This window comes from Piliocolobus tephrosceles, chromosome 9 (genome assembly GCF_002776525.5).
Source record: "Piliocolobus tephrosceles isolate RC106 chromosome 9, ASM277652v3, whole genome shotgun sequence".
Taxonomy (NCBI): Eukaryota; Metazoa; Chordata; class Mammalia; order Primates; family Cercopithecidae; genus Piliocolobus; species Piliocolobus tephrosceles.
In genome coordinates this window covers 126383052-126401076 of record NC_045442.1, presented here as the reverse complement: position 1 = coordinate 126401076, position 18025 = coordinate 126383052, and the positions used below count along the sequence as shown (strand labels likewise).

The 18025-nt window shown below is 37.6% G+C and overlaps 1 protein-coding gene and 1 non-coding gene across 2 annotated transcripts; one reads left to right on the top strand and one right to left on the bottom strand.

Annotated features, from left to right (window-relative positions):
* Positions 1 to 1215: 1215 nt before the first annotated feature.
* LOC111528131 lies at positions 1216 to 1350 on the bottom strand. The gene has a single exon (XR_002726875.2). It is a non-coding gene; the product is annotated as a U8 small nucleolar RNA (small nucleolar RNA).
* An 822-nt stretch (positions 1351 to 2172) lies between these two features.
* Positions 2173 to 16113, top strand: LOC111528130 (aldo-keto reductase family 1 member C3 homolog). Its single transcript, XM_026454792.1, has 9 exons — positions 2173 to 2325; positions 4137 to 4304; positions 5485 to 5601; positions 6858 to 6935; positions 7380 to 7502; positions 10255 to 10364; positions 10635 to 10800; positions 14016 to 14098; positions 15890 to 16113. The coding sequence occupies exons 1-9, from the start codon at positions 2242 to 2244 to the stop codon at positions 15930 to 15932; spliced, it is 972 nt and encodes a 323-aa protein (XP_026310577.1). The 5' UTR covers positions 2173 to 2241; the 3' UTR covers positions 15933 to 16113.
* The last annotated feature ends 1912 nt before the right edge of the window (positions 16114 to 18025 follow it).

The window sequence follows — 18025 nt, the reverse complement described above, 5'->3', positions numbered from 1 at the left end:
CAGAGGCAAAAGCCTTTCTCTGAGGCCCGCCTTAATCTGCCTAATTGGATCAAGGAACGATTAACTTCAGGAAAAAATAGACTAAGATCCTCATACTTTAAAGGTTTGACTGAGAAACTTCTCCATAGGCCACTGTCTATCCTCCTGAGGGCAGTCTGGGGAGCCCTGAGAGACTCACATCAGTGTGGGGACAGCCTGGGCTCGCCATGAGTACCTCTCCCTCTCCCCCATTACCGGAGACCCCACCTCCCCGAGAGACCCCAAGCCCCTATTCTCTCTGTAGCTCAGGATGTGATTAAATCTTCAATCATCTGGTCCTGCTTGGAGTCTCATAATTGCTGCTCCATGTACATGTATATAAATTTATATGCATTTTAATGTTAATTATTCCATTGTCAGTGTGTCTTATGTAATCAAGTCATCAAAACTTCAGAAGGGTGAGGAAAGAAAATTCTCTTTGCACCTGCAGGGGTATCTGCATGGTATGCAAACCAGAAAAGTTAAAGGGAAATCATGAACCAGAATCAGGGAATTAGCAAACATGACCTGGACAATGGCAACGAAGGAATCATGCACGGCCTCTGTATTGGTATTTACACAACTGAGGTCCATCAGTGCCAAGATCTTTGTCTTTCTTCTTCCCTTCCCTCTTACTGCATACATCTGGACATAGGCCAAGGTTTAGTAAAAGAACCTGTTCAAGATGTGGAACTGGGAAACTCTGTGTGGGAATGTCAATGAGTGTGTGAAAACGTTAAAAATCATGTTGAGAAAAAAAATCTTTCCTTATGCCAGTATATTTACTTGCATAATTATCACCTTTAGTTTTGTAATTATAAGATTTCTCAGAGCCTGGCTGGGTGCAGTGGCTAATGTCTGTAATCCCAGAACTTTGGAAGGCTAAGGCGAGTGGATTGTTTGAGGCCAGGAGTTTATGACCAGCCTGGCCCCTCAATGGGTTAGATGGACTATTGTACATCTCTTCCCCTAATCTCTTGCCCTTGACATCAAACTACATTTCTACTCAGCTCCCCCATAAATAAATAAGTTTATTTTGGTCAACTTCAGATTACTTCTTGATGCGTCCATGAGACAAGTAGGGGCCTTTGGTTCACCATGTTGCTGAAAAGCGTTCAATGATTTTATATTATATTGTATCAATGTATAATAATTTACCTATTTCTCAACTTACTTTTTGGTTATTGTTTGAGGAAAAGTAAATAGAAGCAATCAGGGCATTGCAAATTCTGACAGCTCCAAGATGTTGAAATGTATTGTTGGAACTACATTCGTCATGTTCTAATATGCCCTCCAAAGGAAGAAACAAGTGAAAACTATCCCCTATGAAAATTATTCATGCATTTATATATAATTAATTTCCAGTTTTTCTTTACAAATAATGTTTAGCAAGATGGAAAATTATATAAAGTAGTTATCAGTTTTTTGGCTAGTTACTTCAAGATAGTCTCTAATAAATCTGGTCGAAGAACAAATACTATTAAGGCACTGCTTGCATATATTAAATGATGTCCAAACTCCAAAAACTTAATAATTAACACTCCAAGAAAAACTGCCTCAGAATTTCTTTTTTACTTGCACCCTCATCAGGATTACAGCTTTATCAGGACTGCACCTTTATCAGACATGAATCTTTCTCTTACAATGCAAAGAAAGAAAAATCAAAATAAATTTTCTGATTGAAAATGTAAAAAGGGAAATATTTTTACAGTTTTAACTTTAAGTTTTTATTGAGGGCCAACAATTTTAAAATTTTCATTAGTCATTCCTTTAAATTATATGTATGTGAGAGAAAGAGGTAAGATGGTTAATTATTTCAAATGATGCGATATAAAGAAGGGGCATTGTCATGGCATAAACAAAAAAAGGTATTTGTCGCTGGAGGTTTTATAGTCTAACGTATGGTTGCTGTTTGTTCTAGAAATCTTTTTTAATAATTTAAGTAATATAGAGATTTCAAATAGAAAATACTTCAGATAAAAATTAATGAGTTTATTATAACCATATATTATAATAATTTACTTAGGAATTACCTTTGATAAGAAACAAGTGAACTGGATGAAATTTTCTCCACAGACCGTATAAAAGTGCCTATGTACCTCCTCCTACATGTCATTGGTTAATCATTAGTCCCTTTGCAGGGGGCCATTTCCTGCCCACTGCTTCTGTAATCTCTGAGGGGAAGAAGAAGCAAACATTTGCTAGTCAGACCAGTGACAGGAAATGGATTCCAAACACCAGTGTGTGAAGCTAAATGATGGCCACTTCATGCCTGTATTGGGATTTGGCACCTATGCACCTCCAGAGGTAAGAATAATTTCTTTTAGTTTTGAGATTTCAAAAGAATAAACCTAGTAGAAATGAAACCCATCTTGGGTTGTAAGGTTTGTGCTCCTGCCTTACTCTGAATGACTCACAGGTCTAGGTTTCCTAGGCTAGAAGAAAACAAGTAGTCAATCCTTGTTCAGCATTGAGGTCCGTTCCTATGGTCACGTACTGCTTATTTTTATATTGTGCACGGTTTCTTCTGTTCCTGTCTACTTCCCAGCTTAGCAGAAATGTAAAACTCAGCATTGAAGAACAGTGTCCGTCAGCTCCCTCTGGTGGAGATTAATTGCAATAGGAGTGATTTCTCTGTTTCTGTAACTGAAGAAATCTTTCCTTCTTGGAAGAACATACAATCAAGAGAAATAGTTATAGTAAAAATTACTAGATATAGTGTTTACAAAACTGTTGGCAGAGTATCACTATTCTGATGGGTGTTGGTGAGCGCCACCCAATATTACTGGACCTGGACTAGAGTTTCCACTGTACTACTTTCACTTTAAAAAAAAAACTTCCTGAAAGAAAAAATACAACCTCATTTTAAGTAAAATCTAGAACCTAACAAAGGAAAGCCTAAATTCTTAGTCCTTTTCGTATGCATCATATTTGTATCAAAGTGGTAGGAGCGGTCTTATGACACAAAAGTGAACAAAATAGATACCTAATTTTCTAGATAGAACTACTGGAAGAAAACTTGTATCCCAAGACTGTCCTCAGGCTACTAAGTGTGTGAATAGCGACTAATTATCGAAATTTGAGTCTCACTTTATCGATAAGTTGTGATGATCTACCAGGATACATTTTCTAGACCATTGACAAAAATGGTTTAATTTTTAATATAAATTGGCATGGTCTGGAAGTGAAAATAAGGACACCACTGAAGCGGCAGCCTTGGTAAACCTTTGAGTTGGTATCTAGTTCCTTGTAATTTCAACGAAAAAAGAAAGCTTCTTAAATACATGTAAAAATGGAAAACAGTTTATATTTTTGTCATTAAAAAAATACCCTTCAAATCTTTATCCGAATTTGTTCAATAAGTCAGTAATTTTAAATTTCACTGGGATTCTATCTTTCCTGAAAGAGATAGCCTTATTTTTTTAGGGCAGAAAGGTACCTTACTAAATTCTTACAGATTTTGGTGAATTTTTAATGTATAAACCGATATCCTCAGAGTATACGTCTTTACTCCTAGTGTTCAGTTCTGTTGTGTAGCCAGAATGGCTGTGCAGAAAAGACTTGACATAATAGACTACTACTCACAGATGCATTATCTCCCATGTGAATGCTAGTCGGGTCGGTGTAACTAGCACCCACTCAAAATCTCAAGAACTGAGACACCGAATAACGTCTCTTGTAGACAGCATTTCCCAAACATGATGTTGGAGGAAGTCTGAGTGAACGTTCTGTGTAATATCACTGGGAGAGAACTCATATGAGCTTGAACTGTTTCCCTTCTATACTCTGTGTGATTTTTACCATGTATAATGTCACTATATTAAAAAATAATTAGGACTATTTGAGTCCTGTTAACTTTTCCAACAAATCACTGAATCTGAGGGTGTTGTTTGGTACCTCCATAATAGTGATCAACCAGAGATTTCCTGGGACTGAAGGTGTTTCTGGAATGCTCAACCTTGATTACTAACCAGGAAAGACCCAGGCAAACTGAGATGGGATTTTCACCCCACATACAGACAGGAGGAAAAGCTGATTCTTGTAAAAGTGAAGGCTTGTGCCTGAACTACCTCTCAGCCACACTGATCACCAGATACTACCTTTGGTTGCTTCTCCAGGTTCCCAGAAGTAAAGCTTTGGAGGTCACAAAATTAGCAATAGAAGCTGGGTTCCGCCATATAGATTCTGCTCATTTGTACAATAATGAGGAGCAGGTTGGACTGGCCATCCGAAGCAAGATTGCAGATGGCACTGTGAAGAGAGAAGACATATTCTACACTTCAAAGGTACTGTGCCTGTGATGAGCTTGTGTGCACATACACTTAATGTGATTGTGTGAAGATGACAGTTCTATGACTGGATCTGTAGTTGTGGGTGAATTTTGCTTCTGGGTTCAAATTTATTCACACCTATTCACATATTAAAACTGAAATCAAACTCAGGGAATGATGATCACTTTTCATTTTGACTGCGTTCCAATTTATGACCTGAAAGTCCCTTTACTTTTTTGAGCTCCAGCTGCCATCAGTGTGATTTGACATGCGGTATAGAATCACAGAGAACGATAATCATGCTATGGTTTTTCTTATCTCCTGGATAATTTTCTAAGATTTCTTATTATTCTCTCAATTGCTATCTTTATCAGTGAGATAGAAAGCAATATAAGCCGGGCGTGGTGGCTCAAGCCTGTAATCCCAGCACTTTGGGAGGCCGAGACGGGCGGATCACGAGGTCAGGAGATCCAGACCATCCTGGCTAACACGGTGAAACCCCGTCTCTACTAAAAAATACGAAAAACTAGCCGGGCGAGGTGGCGGCGCCTGTAGTCCCAGCTACTTGGGAGGCTGAGGCAGGAGAATGGCGGAAACCCGGGAGGCGGAGCTTGCAGTGAGCTGAGATGCTGAGATCCGGCCACTGCACTCCAGCCCCGGAGGCAGAGCAAGACTCTGTCTCAGACACAAAAAAAAAAAAAACAAAAAAAAAAAAAAAAGAATGCTGTGGGAGTATTAAATAATAGATACTTAAATTGTCCTAAGTTGTGTCCAGCATAGTGAACATGTTCAAAACTTGTTTTACCCCCCTTTTAGGTTGCTTTAGTTTCTAAGCAACATAAATAGCTATTCTTAAGCATTGGGTTGAATGCATAGAAGAATTAGACTGTTAAAATGAGTTGTAAACTCTACCGAAGATAATTCAGGTAACAGCAGGGTTGTTACTTGATACTAATTTTTACATTTTAAGAATTTACTCCTATTATTCAGTAGATGTACAAACTATACATCCAACATATAATACAGTTCATAAGGATAGGTCAGAGCCAAAGGAATCATGAGAAGGAAGAGAATATGTTGCCAGTGGTCATAAATTTTGAAGCAGTAGGAAAATGTCTAAATATTAGATGGCACAAACTAATAAGATTTGTTCAAGTATTCATTCAAAATCACCTCCATTCTTTAACCTCTGCAGCTTTGGTCCACTTTTCATCGACCAGAGTTAGTCCGACCAGCCTTGGAAAACTCGCTGAAAAATGCTCAATTGGACTATGTTGACCTCTATCTCATTCATTCTCCAGTGTCTCTAAAGGTATACAGTTTGAGTATGAGCATAAAATTGCACTTCTGCTGTCATTATAACCATTGTTTATATGGATAGTTGAACAGAGCTTTTTCTTAGGAGGATGTAGGGATTATTACATGGAAGAAGAACCATAAGTATAACACCTAATTTCCTTTCTTTTGAGTAAATTTTGAATCCTACTTCTCTAATGCATACCTATAAGAGAAGAGAGTACAGCAACCTCAAATCCTCTTCTTTGAAAACTTGAGGAAATTACAATAGTCTTTTTCAAGGCACTGTCTTAGTTATGGCTTTTGAGTCCATCTCTTGGAATGTTCACAGACACAGAGTTTCATGCAGTTGTGATGCCCAACAAAACTGCTGCACATGTGGTACACAATGAGTTTCCACCATCTCTCCCCATTTCAAGCTGAGGCAGATTTGGCAGAAGCCACTATGCATGGTTCTTAAATTAGAAACCCTTCATGTGGACTTGCAAAGCTTTATTATTCTGCCGCCTCTTCTTTCACAATAGAGTTTGAAGCTGTGTTTAGCCATGAATTACTGTGTAGTGTATAACTTTTGATTTAAAGTTACAGGAAACTACTTAGGCTAGTTAATGCAAAAGATTTTACTGAGTTATGTAAAATGGGAAGTCAAAGATATGGCTACATTTAAGGATATGAAATAGTCTACAAAAATGTATCCTTTGTCTATTCTTATCTCTAAACTCCAACATTTTTTTTTATTATTGTTGACCCGAACTTTTTCATTGGTGGCCATTATGGCTTTGGAGCAGTTCAAGGCTCATGGTCATCACCCTAAGAGAGCTCCTCTGGGTCTCCCAACTTCTGCTGACACTATGTGATTCACAGTCCTACCCATAGACTATCAAATCTTCAGTTGGTCTGATAATCCCACCAGGTACAAGAGTACTATCCATTATTTTAGGATATCAAGGTATTTCCAAATCAAAGAGAGGTACTTCAACAGAGGAAATTATAAGGGCAGAATAAAGTGACATAAGTCAACTATGAAACTCGATTAAGATGTAGAAAATGGTCCTTTTCCATACATATAACATTTGTAAGAGATTAGAGGAAGCCTATCTCCTGAATACATTCCTTACACCTTCATATGTAAAACACACAGTACACATCACTTTCTGGAGCATTGTACCACCTGTCTCATGGAGGATGAGTGTCCTTAAAGGTATCTGGGATCACAGCTATGGGTGGGGAAGTTAATTTGTGACATCATTAAAATGACTGCTTCTATTTCAGCCAGGTGAGGAACTTTCACCAAGAGATGAAAATGGAAAAATAATATTTGACATAGTGGATCTCTGTACCACTTGGGAGGTGAGTGCTTGGTGGAGAGGACACAGAGAAGGATGACAAAAAGAGAAAGTCTGTTTCCCAGATTCAATAGGAAAGAATGGAATATGCACCATTAGATCTAGACATTCAGAAACTACAAGAGTAGTTTTGGTGAGATGAAGGGAAAAACACATGAGAGGAATGTTTAGAGAGTGGGGCACAAGACTTGGGGGAAAGGAGAACAGGAATCTCTTCCCTTGCCTGTGCATTAATCTATCCATTTTCCTAAGGAAGAGATAGAAATTCTTACTCTTGCTGCCACTATCTTCTTCCCCTATTTGCTATTTGAATTTTTCTCTTCTTGACAATCACTGCTAGCTATTTTCATTGTCATATTTTGAAAGTTGTTGCTCTCACATTTCTGTCTTGCATTTATCGTGATAAGCCAACTGCACAAATAATTCCTCACAACCCCTTTCTCCCCAGGCCATGGAGAAGTGTAAGGATGCAGGTTTGGCCAAGTCCATCGGGGTGTCAAACTTTAACCACAGGCTACTGGAGATGATCCTCAACAAGCCAGGACTCAAGTACAAGCCCGTCTGCAACCAGGTGAGCTCCCTTGGCCTCCTCTCCTTTCGGTTCTTCATGCCCCTCTTCCTGTCCTTTTGCCAAATATCTATTTGTTTTGTCCCACTTATCTTTGTGAAGCAGAAGATTCTAGAGAGCAAAGCTTCTGTCAAGAAAGGCATGAAGATTTCTTATTTGTACCCTGCTTGGAAAAGTATTAGGGAAAAATTGGAATGAGTTTAATATCGAATCATGTGTAATATTTAGGGGAGGTCCATTTGATCAAGGAGGCCTGGAATCATCAATTAGAACTCAAGGAAAGGTGGACTTACCTCTAAGCTATGAAAGATGACCAGAGAGTTCATGGGTGAAGGTGATTTGGAGGGAACGGTGTGTAGATATGAAGCTATGAAAAGATGAAATGAGCTGTACATAAACAGAGAGTTAGAATAAGGGAAGAGAGGTACTAGGGGTTTACATGGAATTTGGATGCCTGAATGCCTCTTCTTGATATTTCAAGAATTCTTGACCGGGGCATAGATATACTAAAAATTAGCTGCAGACAATGAAGGTCATCCATGTCAGAAAGCGAAAAATTAGGCTGGGTGCGGTGGCTCACGCCTGTAATCCCAGCAGTTTGGGAGGCCGAGGCAGGCGAATCCCCTGAGGTTGGGAGTTCGAGACCTGCCTGACCAACATGGAGAAATCCCTTCTCTACTAAAAATACAAAAAATTAGCTGGGTGTGGTGGCACACACCTGTAATCCCAGCTACTTGGGAGGCTGAGGCAGGAGAATCGCTTGAACCCGGGAGGCAGAGATTGTGGTGAGTCAAGGTCATGCTATTGCACTCCAGCCTGGGCAACAAGAGTGAAACTCTGTCTCAAAAAAGAAAGAAAGAAAGAAAGAAGAAAGAAGAAAGAAAGAAGGAAGGAAGGAAGGAAGGGAGGGAGGGAGGGAGGGAAAAGAAAGAAAAGAAAGAGAGAAAAGAAAGATTACCTGTTTATGGAGATAACTGTTCACAGTGGATGAAATCAACACTGAGGAATTTTAGCAGAACATAGACCTGACCTATCATTGCCCGTATCTTAGTCTGCTACTTCTCTTTGGGGTCTGTCATCCAATCAATTGTTTAAACACATCTATCCTATGCATGGATTTTTCATAGCTTAGGAATAAGTCCTTTTCTTCCCCCTGAGTTATTGTTGATTCCAGGGCTCCTTGATCAAATTGACTTCCCCCAAATGTCACAAAAAAATTAAAAATTAAAGTCACTCTACCTTTTTACTAATTTACACTTTTGTATTCTTACTTTTATACAACCTAGAGCCAATGAGTAAAGATCTATAATTGAAATATGAAGTATATAAAATTTGTGAATTTGGCATAATGATACAGTTCCATCATATTAAAACAGAAACATTAAGAAAATTAATGCGGTTTTAATATTAATCCTTCAATTTTTTTATTATGACAATTTTCAAACTTTCAGGAAATTTGGTAAAAATAATACACGATTCAACATTATCATTTATATTAAAAATTGTTAACACTTTGCCACATTGCCAAATATTTGTGGCAAATATTTATGTGGGTATATCTGCATAAATACATATAATATTTTCAAAACCTCTTCAAAATAAATCAGAAAGATGACAATTCACCTCTATAGGCCTAAATATTATGTCACAGGACTGAAGATATTCTTCCAGTTACAGTATAATTATTGTATCTAAGAAAACTAACTACAATGCCCTCATGTCGTTTAACATCCAGTCTATATTTGAATTCCCATTGTCTAATGGAAATGTCTTTTATGGCACTCCCTTTTAAAACAGAATGGAAATGAGTTGTGAGATGATCTGTTCTTTATAATCATATGTTTTCCATTCAGCAATTACTAATAATCCACTGGGTGATAATTCTTGACAGAAGAAGTCATATTCCATGACAAATTTTCACATATGATTGTGTATACATCACTAATATTTTTGTATTTTGTGGTTATTATTGTATTTATTATTTTTTGGAGTTTTAGATAATCATTTTCAATTTTAAAAACTTATTTAACTATTCTTATGTGACATTTTACTATGAAAAAAAATCTTTCACCAAATCAAAATGAAGAACAAATATTTCTCAGAGACAAAGTAAAAGTTTAATACTTTCCTCTAAATATTAATTTCCTGATAAAGAAATTACTGTAATAACCACCAATGGTAGAGGCAAATTATTTTGTTCTTTCTTATTCTCTCATTATCTCACGCATGACTATGGACTTGGACATTTTTCCTTAAGATTTTTAATTAATTGTATTAATTTTTGTTAGTGCTTATTCTTACCCAACGGGTAAATTTTTTTCTCGATGCTGAAATCTATCCAAGCATCACCAGTGACATTTCTTTGAAAGTAGTGCTTTTGTCTTTCAGACTTGCCCCCATGAGTCCTTGACCAAATTCTTGCTTTCTGGCACAATCTGATGTCAAAGGCTCTAAGAATCTTACTGTATCCCAGATATGGAATTTGTTACATCTCCTTCTAGTTATCAAAGGTCTTTGGAAGCCAGGATCTGATTCATAGATAAGCTTCTGTTCAGAAATGGCATTTCTATTTATACTTTTAGGAGATATGGATATGAAATTTATTTCTATGAAAAAGATTATTACTTGACAATAATATCCTTAGCTCAGATATAATACTATACGGATTATTATTCAGCTTCTTCACTTTCACCTTTTTTATATTAACACAATTATTTCATATAAATTGATGCTTCTCTCTTTTGGTCAACTGCAGGTAGAATGTCATCCGTATTTCAACCAGAGTAAACTGCTAGATTTCTGCAAGTCAAAAGATACTGTTCTGGTTGCCTATAGTGCTCTGGGATCTCAGCGAGACAAACGATGGTAATAAAAACAATGGGACCTTTACATAAACCTCCATTTTGCAGAAAATTTTTTAGTCAGAGCATTCTCAGTTTTCTGTAGTCTCAAGTGGCTCAGAGAGAGGAGAGAACTGCATTTCTGATGAGATCTCAGATGATGCTAATGGTGGTGCTTGGGGGCCTCGCTTGAGCCGCTCTGGTGCAGAGTGGACAACTTTAGTCTGTTTAGGGAGCCGCCTAACAAACTGTATCCCCAGCCTCAGGGCCTCAGCATTTCTGCCTTTCCTTCCAGGGTGGACCAGAACTCCCCGGTTCTCTTGGAGGACCCAGTCCTTTGTGCCTTGGCAAAAAAGCACAAGCGAACCCCAGCCCTGATTGCCCTGCGCTACCAGCTGCAGCGCGGGGTTGTGGTCCTGGCCAAGAGCTACAATGAGCAACGGATCAGAGAGAACGTGCAGGTGAGGAGCGGGGCTGTGGGCCTCAGGGCTCCTGCACAGTGTCCTTCACACGTGTGCTTCTTGTAAGGCTCTGAGGACACCCTTGGGCCAGCTCCATTTCCCTGTATTTCCCTGTAAACCCTTATGATGCGTGCATCATAAGGGTTTCTATCTACTCTACCACGGGAGATGCAGCACAGGTAGAGAGAATTAGGATGGGACCAAAAAAAAAAATGGAGATTTTTTTGATTTCAGCATTAAGTTGACAATCTACATCCCTGCACCAGGAACATCATTTTTTCATGTTGTGTTTTTTGTTTGGTTTTGGTGTTTGTTGTTGTTATTGTTTGTTTTTCTTTTTTGAGACGGAGTCTCGCTCTGTCACCCAGGCTGGAGCGCAGCGGCGCAATCTCAGCTCACTGCAAGCTCCGCCTCCTGGGTTCACACCATTCTCCTGCTTCAGACTCCCGAGTAGCTGGGACTACAGGTGCCCGCCACGTCGCCCGGCTAATTTTTTGGGTTTTTTTTTTTTTTTTTTTTTAGTAGATATGGGGTTTCACTGTGTTGGCCAGGATGGGGGTTTGGGGGTTTTTTTGAAACAGAGTCTCGCTCTATCTCCCAGGCAGGATGATTCTCCTGCCTCAGCCTCGTGAGTAGCTGGGATTACAGGCGCCTACCACCACGCCTGGCTAATTTTTGTAACTTTTAGTAAAGAGGGTGTTTCGCCATGTTGGCCAGGCTGGTTCCAAACTCCTGACCTCAGGCGACCCATTTGCCTTGGCCTCCCAAAGTGGTATTACAGGCGTGAGCTACCTCTCCTGGCCTCCTCTTCATGTTGTGAAATAAGGAGTTGCATTAGGTGTTCTTTAGTCTACCAATCATTGTGAAATTTTTATTTCCATTTCTTTGTACACTCAGTTAAAATGTCACGTATTTCATCGCTTGAAGTTTTCTGTTTGTGTACTGCCTAAGTCTTTGACTATTAGTTGCTTGTCTTTTTTTTAAGTATAGGATACCGTAATTATACTATTAAATAGAGTTGTTAAACAAATCACCCTCAACATAGGGGTTTAAAATGAAAACCACTTATTTGCTCAGGATTCTCTAGTTAGAAAATTAGCAAGGCCTCAGCCTGAACTTAGTCAAGTTCTGTTCTTGGCTAGGCTCTCTCTCACGTGTTTGCAGGATAACGAGATAGCTCTACTTCAAGATGTCAATGGGACATTTGTCTGGGTGCCATTTTCTCTTCCATATAGTTCAACCTCCAGCCATCCAGTCCAGACTTCACCTCACCACATGGCATGATCCCAAGGCAGTAAGTGGACACATGCAAAAGCCTTTTCATGTCTAGGCTCAGGGTTGCCACACCATTGCTTCTGGCAAATCTTACCCACTAATGCAAGTTACAGGACAGGCCAGACTCAAGGGATGAGTAAACAGACACCACCACTTATTGGAAGGCACTAGAAATTCATATAACCAAGCAAGTGGATACAGGGACATGTGACTGGAGGGAGTATTTCTTATTAATCTATCTCATATATCTGACTGATTAATATATGATGGATTAATATATATGTGATAGGTTAATACATATGATGGAAAGATACATATATTATAGTTTAATAAGATATATATGATAGATTACACATATTATATATACATATATGTATTCTAGGTATTAATCCTTTAGAGATTTAGATGTATTATTGAAGTACCATCTCCCAAATTGCATCTGTGTTGTGATTTTTCTCTGTAGTTATGTTTTCATGAACAAAAGTTGCTACTTTTCATGTAGTTAAATTATTCATGCCTCTTTCCTGTGGTTGATGAGTGGCATGTCTTTTCTTACATTGGGAATGTGACAATCTTTTAATATGTCATCTTGCAAAATTGGTAATTCTCTTATAAATTAGTTGTAAATTCAAATGAATTTCTTTTTCAATGTAAAATAAAAATCCAAATATGCACATGGAATTTCTAAATTGATATCAAAAGGTCCCACCAACAATTATTGAAAAGCGTTCACATTTGCTCACATATCTTGATTTTTTACCTCTACCATAAATGAAACATTCACAAATAATATCTTGCCTCTCTTTTGTCTTCAATTGACTTACTTTTCTGTACTGTCTAAATAGTGAAAGGTCTTGCTACCAGAATGGTACAACTTTTATTCTAACGCTTTATTTTATTTGATAATATTTTGATGATTCTTGACTATTCTGTTTTATGAAATTTTGAAACATCAGCATCCATGAAAGAGTACATACTTTAGTCTTTGGTGGATATTGTAATGAAACTGCACCTCAATGTGAAAAGAACTGACTTTGTGACAATATTGAGACTTTCAACCCATGATGAATTTCCAACTATTTAAATGGCCTTTTAATATATATTTCATTAATTTTGTAACATTCTCCATTAAACCATATGTATATATTTTCAAATATTTATCCATAGAATACTAAAAATTACTAGAATCTCTTGATAGCGTTTTCCTTTTTTGTGGATTTTCTAATGTATAGAAATGTTAAAAGAAAAATGTAGTGAACACCTTTTACTTAGACTCATTGTTAACTTGTTAATGTTTTTTATTCTTTCTCTCTCATTCTCTGTATCACTATTACGGAGTGATTTATTCAATTTATAGATTTATTCAATTCAATGTGTTAGCAATTAGTGACATCTTGATATTTAAAGTCTCTCAAATTTAGAGAGTGAGTTATACTTCAAGCTTGTTATCTCTTTACTTTAAACGTGAAATTGTTAGTATTTAGACAACTCCTGCCTTGAATTATGTTGAAAACAAATGTTGTTTGCATTATACCTGTTTATTAAAGAGATATAGAAATTCAACAATATCTATCGAACTTACTACATAATCTTATGCTATTTAAAAATTTGCCTCTAGATTCTTATGGGTCTTCTAAGTATATGACCCTATCGTGTGTGCACAATGTCAGCTCTGTTTCTTCTCCATTTTCTGTTGAGAGTTTCTCTTTGTCTGCAGTTTTGTGCAGTTTCAGTATATAATATTTAGGAATGGATTTCTGCTTATTTTTTGTGTGATATTCATTGACCACCTGAGTGTTTAGAGATGACTTCTATAACTGTTTAAAACTTACCAATATTTTAAGTATTGTCTCTGCACCCTACTGTCTAATATACTTGTGGGTTCACAATTGGCAATTATGCAATCTAAAAATAATAAAAGTTTTTTATTTCTGTGATAGGTTTTTGAATTCCAGTTGACTTCAGAGGACATGAAAGCCATAGATGGCCTAAACAGAAATCTCCGATATTTCAACAGTGATAGGTAAGTTTCCTTTGTAAATGAGTGACCTAATTTATTTTTGGAGAAGAAATGTAGGATGGGTGTTGAGAGTGACCTCCATGCCAGAGGGACAGAGGCCAGTGTGAGTCAGAGGTGAGACAGGAGCTTTCCGGAACTCTCCTGCTGGATTCACTCCAGAGCTCTGTTCTCTGGCAGGGTGAGTGCACAGGGATCAGTGTGGGTCAACCTGTGCCTCTGCTCTCCTGATTCCATGGAACTTTTCAGAGCAGCCCACATCATTGCAAAATCTGCACCTTCCGTGTAGGCCTGGTGTTTCCACCACTGGACATGCTGTGTCACCTCATGAGATGTTTCCAGATCTGTGCTCATATCACATTCTCCCAAACCTGCTCAGCTCCTTATCAAACCAAAAACATTTCCATCCACTTTGTGATCCAGGTGCCAATTCCCACCTCCTTCATATGGAATTGCTTGCTAGATCCTATCAGTTCAGCATCTTTTATTATTTCAAATGTTTTTCCTCCTTCTCCTTGCGTGTTTGTTCATGCCCCAAACTCTGCTTTTGCCTCCAGAAAGGCTTCCTTAGGGAGTGAATAGGAGCGCTTGTCTTTGACTTCCTGCAATATGGAGATCTCAAGGCAGAGAATTTTTAAAAAATTAAAGTCAAAGAAAGAGTGTGGAAGCAGAAGCTCCATTGTTATATACAATTTATAGCCGATGACAGATCTTTAGTACTCTTTCATGGTCTAAGGTTCTAGGATTCATAGACGGTCATTCATGTAATGAGGGAAAAGCGAGAAGTTACGGCCAGGCGCAGGCTCACGCCTATAATCCTAGCACTTTGGGAGGCCAAGGTGGGTGGATTGACTGAGGTCAGGAGTTTGAGACCAGCCTGGCCAAGATGGGGAAACCCTGTCTCTACTAAAAATACAAAAATTAGCCAGGCATGGTGACACTTACCTGTAATCCCAGCTACTTGAAAGGCTGAGGCAGGAGAATCGCTTGAACCTGGGAGGCAGAGGATGTAGCAGTGAGCTGAGATCACACCACTGCACTCCAGCCTGGGTGAGAGTGAGGCTCCATCTCAAAAAAAAAAAAAAAAAAAAAAAAAAACCAGCAGGAAGTTATGTAAACTGCTGGCAGTGGAGATTTTAACAAGTGATAGGAGATTTTAACAAGTGATAGTGTGTGAAAAAGCATAAGCACAGGGGCCCTTCATAAGTGCTTAAAAATTGGTAGGTTGTTAATTCTTTTTTAGTTTAGAGGAAAATAAAGAATAAAAAAGGAAACCACATAAAAGAAAGGAAGAATAGCGAGCATCAGTAATTCTTATCAATTAAAAATGTAATAAGATGGCATTTATCTGTTCCTTTATATTTCATGTTATTTCTATATAAGAATTTTTTAATGCATTGTAGCTCCTTGGATATTAGACCCCGTATCATATACAACAATTTCCATTTCTGAATCTTACAAAATATATTGCATACAGTAGGCTGTAGTAGGCAATAAGTAAAGAAAGTATAATCAGAGTATCTCTTTGCTCTGCTGACAGATGTACAGGAATATGCTTGAATATTTGACTTTGTGTGTTTTACGTGTTACCTTCCAGAGAAGGGAATGATTAATTTATTATTTTGAAAATACGTATATTATGAAGCCATGTTCATAAAGGGAAGAAAGGCAGATTCTACAACCAGTCAGAAAATAAACTTCTTAACATTCACAGTAATGACAGCTTCACAGAAATCACTTTACTACCCCCTAGTAATGGAGTCATTGCATTCATATGATACATTATTCTCTTTTCAGTCTCGCTAGCCACCCTAATTATCCGTATTCAGATGAATATTAACGTGGAGGGCTTTGCCTGATGTCTACCAGAAGCCTTGTGTGTGGATGGTGATGCAGAGGACGTCTCTATGCTGGTGACTGGACTCATCACCTCTTTAAATCCATTCTGCTTAGCGACTTCAGTCAACCAGAGCTAAATCCACAGGCCAGAAAGACAATAAATTTTTATCATGTTGAAATAATTGAATTTATTTCCCACAGATTCTTCACCTACTCTGTTCTGTTAAGAGAGAGTGTGTGTGTATGTGTGTGTGTGTGTTTTCTTCTGGCTCAGGAACAAAAACTATGATTTGCCTTGAAGTTAGGAGTGGGAGTGGGGGAATAATACCCATTTATAGACATGCTGTAGTGGGACTGCAGCAGAACTTTCAGCCTCTAGAGAAGGAGCAGGTGACAGGTGTGGATCAGTTAGTGCCTCTCTAGCTCTTTTAGGAAGAACACACAGAGCATGAACTCTGGAAGGTGAGCAATACTGACAGGATGACCAGCCATCCACAGGCTCCCTACAGCAGCACAAGGGTCAGAGCTCCTGGAACCTGGGAAGGTTGCATCCCTGTGAGAGGGGTGGTCAGGGAGGTGGAAGGGCACCCACCAAGGAGAAATAATTGAAAGAAGCGAGGGGGGAAGTTAGGAGAAGGGAGTTAGGCACATCTCTGCTTGGAAAATATTGGCACTTTTTTTGATAATCATACTTTGTAAATAAAACTTTCAACAATGTTTTTTAAAACCCCAAAGCTGAGAGTCCAGCCTTGACCCCCTATGTGTGCCCTGTAACACCAGTGACCTTGGGGGACTGTGGAGGGGCAGGACATCAAGGAAACAATGAACTAATTCCTCTGAACACCAACTCTTTAGCAGATTTTATTATATTCTAAATATATGCTATACAAATATACAAATATATACATATATACAAATATATGTATATACGTATGTATATATGTTTGTGTATAATTTGCATATATATACATATGTATATATCTGTGTATATACAATGTATTATATATTGTATATATTTGTATATATATTTGCATATATTTGTATGTATTTGTATATATACATTTGTATATGTTTAGTATATATTTATATATTTAGAATATGTTCTAAATATATGCATACATATACATATAGTATATGTATATACAGATATATATACAAATATATAATATATATTTAAGTATAACATATAAGTATAATATATAAGTATAACAAATATTTTATATTTTATATACAAATATTTGTTATACTTAATTTTTATGTTTTATACATAAAATAAGGTACACTATCAAATATGAAACACAAAATATCCCAAAGTCATTACATATTCCTGCCAAATTAATATTAAAATGGTAGGTAATACATCTAATAAATCCAATTTTCAAAAATTTCAAACATCTTTTGAAAACATTATGTGGAAAATAGCATGATGTTTTTAAACTTTGGTAACTTTTAGGACCACCTCTTACAAAGACATGTAATTATTTTGCAGTTTTTAGGGGTATAAAGTTCATCAGCTAATCATGAGGATGCAAATTCTTATTTCAGATGACTCTTTGGAAAACTTGGGACAATGTCATGGCCTACTGGTTACAGCATTTTGAGAAGAACAGTGGTTTTGACCTGGGCACACTTTCTAACTTATTCACTCTCAACTGTTCTTATGCTGTTGGCCACCTTACCCTATCAAAGAGGCTTTCTCAAGCCATGTCTCTCAGCTGATAGGCATCCCATCAAGTTTTACAGGAACCACAGTCTTTTCTTAAATTATTCATTCCGGAAAATTGGAAAAGGCCTTACACTTTGGAGTTCCCTATGCCAATTTTTGGGTGATTTCTGTCTATTGTCATTCCATTGATAACCTTACATATTTTCTCACTTTACATACCACATATAGGCCGAGAAACCCCCAAACAGTATCTCTAGCTCTGCTTTTTCCCCCAGACTCCTGAATGGAACATGAAATTGTGTACTCTACATCCGTACACTAGTGTCTAACATTCACCCTTGGTATGCCTCAAATAAAACTGATGTAAACCATTGTCATACCGTTCCAAATCAACTTTCTTACTTTAACTAATGATGATTTCACATCTA

Bases quoted from the DNA above. Each gene is read 5' to 3' on its own strand.
- LOC111528130 (XM_026454792.1), top strand. From the start codon at position 2,242: ATGGATTCCAAACACCAGTGTGTGAAGCTAAATGATGGCCACTTCATG. The intron at 6,936-7,379 runs GTGAGTGCTTGG...CTTTCTCCCCAG, and splicing joins ATCTCTGTACCACTTGGGAG to GCCATGGAGAAGTGTAAGGA. The intron at 14,099-15,889 runs GTAAGTTTCCTT...TTCTCTTTTCAG, and splicing joins CGATATTTCAACAGTGATAG to TCTCGCTAGCCACCCTAATT.